This window comes from Haematobia irritans, chromosome 3 (genome assembly GCF_050003625.1).
Source record: "Haematobia irritans isolate KBUSLIRL chromosome 3, ASM5000362v1, whole genome shotgun sequence".
NCBI lineage: Eukaryota > Metazoa > Arthropoda > Insecta > Diptera > Muscidae > Haematobia > Haematobia irritans.
The window spans coordinates 23,364,225-23,367,873 of record NC_134399.1 but is presented as its reverse complement, the minus strand read 5'-3'; the positions used below and the strand labels follow the sequence as shown (position 1 = coordinate 23,367,873).

Here is a 3,649-nt window from a genome sequence, read left to right as displayed (position 1 = left end):
TACGTGAAGTCGAGTCTGAAGCTAGATAGGTATTGAAGTCATCGTTAACATATTTTTAATAGATAGCACATAAAGAAAAAGGCTGAGAAAAACGAATGAAGTAAAACTTGTTTCTTAGAATCAATCAATATTTTCAACAAAAATTATGCACTAAGTAATTGACGAAACATACATACGTATATGAGAGCTAACCCTAAATCTGGACCGATTTGGATCTTATTGGACAGGTTTAGTATATGTAACATATATTTGACTTCTTTCCCTTGAACCTAACGTATTCATTTTTAAAATAAAATTAAATCCTATCTTTGGTAGTGAAAAATATATCGCTACATTGCCTATGTTCCCGATTACTCTTGTCTAACATTTAATTATTCACGACAAAGTACATGTTCCCTAATTTATTTTATCTTATAAAAATAGACACGCTTATACCGTATTGGTAATTAGGACAAAAGTGTAGACTTATTTCGAACAATTACTTCGAATTTTCCGTAACTATCGAATACTATTTAACACCTTAACTGTCACAATAGTTTCTTCAGTCTGTTAGGAGAAGTGCTTGACGTCAATATGTCTACAACGTTAGCTAATACAAGGGCAACTCAATGTTCCCCCATCAATAATGCAGGAGTAATGAGTGCTTTGGTTTCCTTACTGGTGGAGTCCCTATATACAGCCCAATGTGGCATAACACACGATGAGGAATATTCTCCTGATTATGGTCGTGAGGCTATGGCAAAGTCATCGACTTTAAATTTTGATTTTGTTGTAATTGGTGGTGGTTCTGCAGGATCTGTGGTAGCCAGTCGTTTAAGTGAAAATCCCCAATGGATGGTTTTGGTACTGGAGGCTGGTGGTAATCCTATGCAAGAATCAGAGGTAGGTAGACGGATGAGTTTGATATCGCAGCCAGCATATTACTTTCGTACATTCCTATTCAGGTTCCCAGATTGTTTTCAACACAACAGCCCAATAATGTCTACAGTTACACTACTGAACCCACCAATAGATCCTGTAATGCCTTCAAATCGAATCGCTGCTACTTAACCCAAGGCAAAAGTTTGGGAGGTTCCGGATCCATTAATGGTCTTTTATATTTTAGGGGATTGCGAGAGGATTATGATAATTGGTGGCGATTGGGCAACACTGGCTGGAGTTATAATGATGTTAAAGCTTATCTCGATAAATCAACTCAACCGCAAGGCAATATCACTCATCCCATGGGTTATGTTGTAGTCGAGGATTTTGAAGAAAATGATGGTGACATAGTCCAAACTATTATTGAGGCAGCCCAAGAGTTGGATATTCCAATTGTTGATCATTTTGATGAGAATACCACTTTGGGTTATGGTCTTATCAAAGGTATTGTAAGTCATGGTCGTCGTACTGGCGCAGCCAAAGGCCATTTGGGCCGTGTTGCTCATAGGGAAAATTTGAAAGTTATAAAAAATGCCCAAGTCACTAAATTGAAATTTGATTCCCAAGGCCAACATGTCAAATCTCTGAATTTTGTGGTTAATCAGAAAAGACATATGAGTGTAAATGTAGGCCGAGAGGCTATACTATCGGCTGGAGCTATAAATACCCCGCAATTACTAATGCTCTCTGGCATTGGTCCCCAGAGAATACTAAAACCTTTAAAAATCCCTGTTGTGCACAACCTCCACGTGGGAGAAAATTTCCAAGATCACTTGGTGGGTTTAGTATTTCTACAATTCAATGACAACCTCGATGTTAAACGTTTATCCAATGTTGTCTACGAATATTTAATGGACGCGAAGGGTCCCCTAGCCGGTGTGGGAGCGGCCCATTTAGGAGGATTTATCAAAGTGACTGAAAATACCAACACAAGTCAACCAGATTTACTAATCCATCATATGACCTTTAGAAGAGGTGAAGGATTTGCTACGAATATAACTCTCACACAATTAAATATGAAAAACGTCTTAAGGGATTATTTGGTAGACAAATTAAACAACTTTGGTATTATTATGTTTGCCATATCGCTTTTACACCCGATATCACATGGCTCCATACACTTGAAATCAAAATCTCACAGAGATCCTCCTGTAATCTATGCCAACTATGTTCAGGAGAAAGAAGATGCAGACATTTTGGTAAAAGGTTTTCAATATGTGAATCGTTTGACCACAACTCAGGCATTACAAAAGAAATGGGAAATGGATATTATCCATATACCGCTTAAAGAATGTGATCAATTGCAATTCAAATCTCCTAAATATTGGGAATGTTATCTGCGATATTTCTCTACTACTTGCTATCATGCTGCGGGTACTGCCAAAATGGGTCCTCCGAACGATGAGACAGCTGTTGTAACTCCTCGTCTGCTTGTGAAAGGTGTAGACAACTTGCGTGTTGTTGATGCTTCAATAATGCCAGTACTACCCAGTACTAATATCTATGGACCGACAATTATGATTGCCGAAAAAGCAGCCGATATAATAAAGCAAGATTGGTCCGAAACAAGCTCGTAAGCAAAGAAGTATATCTAATGAATTTTGTTTTATTTAACTAAAGAAAAAATATGTACATATATATTTTTGAAATTGTTTTTGCTCAGGTATATTTACAAATGAGCTTTAAAATAAATGCTAACTTTTCTCTCAACACACAGATAAAAAATAGGTTTGAGAACCAATAACTTTTGTAGGCAAAACAACGACAAAATTTGTTAATGTTCCTGCAACAAATTAATTTGAACAAGAAAAGTCGCTTGGGCCAGATCTGGAGAATACGGTGGGTGGGGAAGCAATTCGAAGCCCAATTCATGAATTTTTGCCATCGTTCTCAATGATTTGTGGCACGGTGCGTTGTCTTAGTGGAACAAAACTTTTTTATACCCTCCACCATAGGATGGGGGGTATATTAACTTTGTCATTACGTTTGTAACACATCGAAATATTGCTCTAAGACCCCATAAAGTATATATATTCTGGGTCGTGGTGAAATTCTGAGTCGATCTGAGCGTGTCCGTCCGTCCGTCCGTCTGTTGAAATCACGTTAACTTCCGAACGGAACAAGCTATCGACTTGTTATTGATGTAGGTCGGATGGTATTGCAAATGGGCCATATCGGTCCACTTTTACGTATAGCCCCCATATAAACGGACCCCCAGATTTGGCTTGCAGAGCCTATAAAAGAAGCATATTTCATCCGATCTGGCTAAAATTTGGTACATGGTGTTGGTATATGGTATGTAACACCCATGCAAAAATTGGTCCACATCGGTCCATAATTATATATAGCCCCCATATAAACCGATCCCCATATTTGGCTTGCGGAGCCTCAAAGAGAAGCAAATTTCATCCGATCCGGCTTAAATTTGGTACATCGTGGTAGTTATAGTCTCTAACAACCATGCAAAAATTGGTTCACATCGGTTCATAATTATATATAGACCCCATATAAACCGATCACCAGATTTCCCCAGATTTGACCTCCGGAACCTCTTGGAGGAGCAAAATTCAGTACATGGCCACAACCAGGGATCCGGAGCGGAGCGGAGCGGAGCAAGCCCTTTTTTTGCCGGAGCGGGAGCGGAGCGGGAGCGGTATTTCTAAAACCCGGAGCGGAGCGGGAGCGGAGCGGTTTCCAAATGAAAAACCGCTCCGCTCCGAATAAAATA

The 3,649-nt window shown here is 39.1% G+C and overlaps 1 protein-coding gene across 1 annotated transcript; it reads left to right on the top strand.

Moving 5' to 3' along the window:
• The first annotated feature begins 567 nt into the window (after positions 1 to 567).
• On the top strand, positions 568 to 2,561 carry LOC142229540 (glucose dehydrogenase [FAD, quinone]-like). The gene is made up of 2 exons (XM_075300101.1): positions 568 to 882; positions 945 to 2,561. The coding sequence occupies exons 1-2, from the start codon at positions 574 to 576 to the stop codon at positions 2,496 to 2,498; spliced, it is 1,863 nt and encodes a 620-aa protein (XP_075156216.1). The 5' UTR covers positions 568 to 573; the 3' UTR covers positions 2,499 to 2,561.
• The last annotated feature ends 1,088 nt before the right edge of the window (positions 2,562 to 3,649 follow it).

Bases quoted from the DNA above. Each gene is read 5' to 3' on its own strand.
- LOC142229540 (XM_075300101.1), top strand. From the start codon at position 574: ATGTCTACAACGTTAGCTAATACAAGGGCAACTCAATGTTCCCCCATC. The intron at 883-944 runs GTAGGTAGACGG...ATTCCTATTCAG, and splicing joins ATCCTATGCAAGAATCAGAG to GTTCCCAGATTGTTTTCAAC.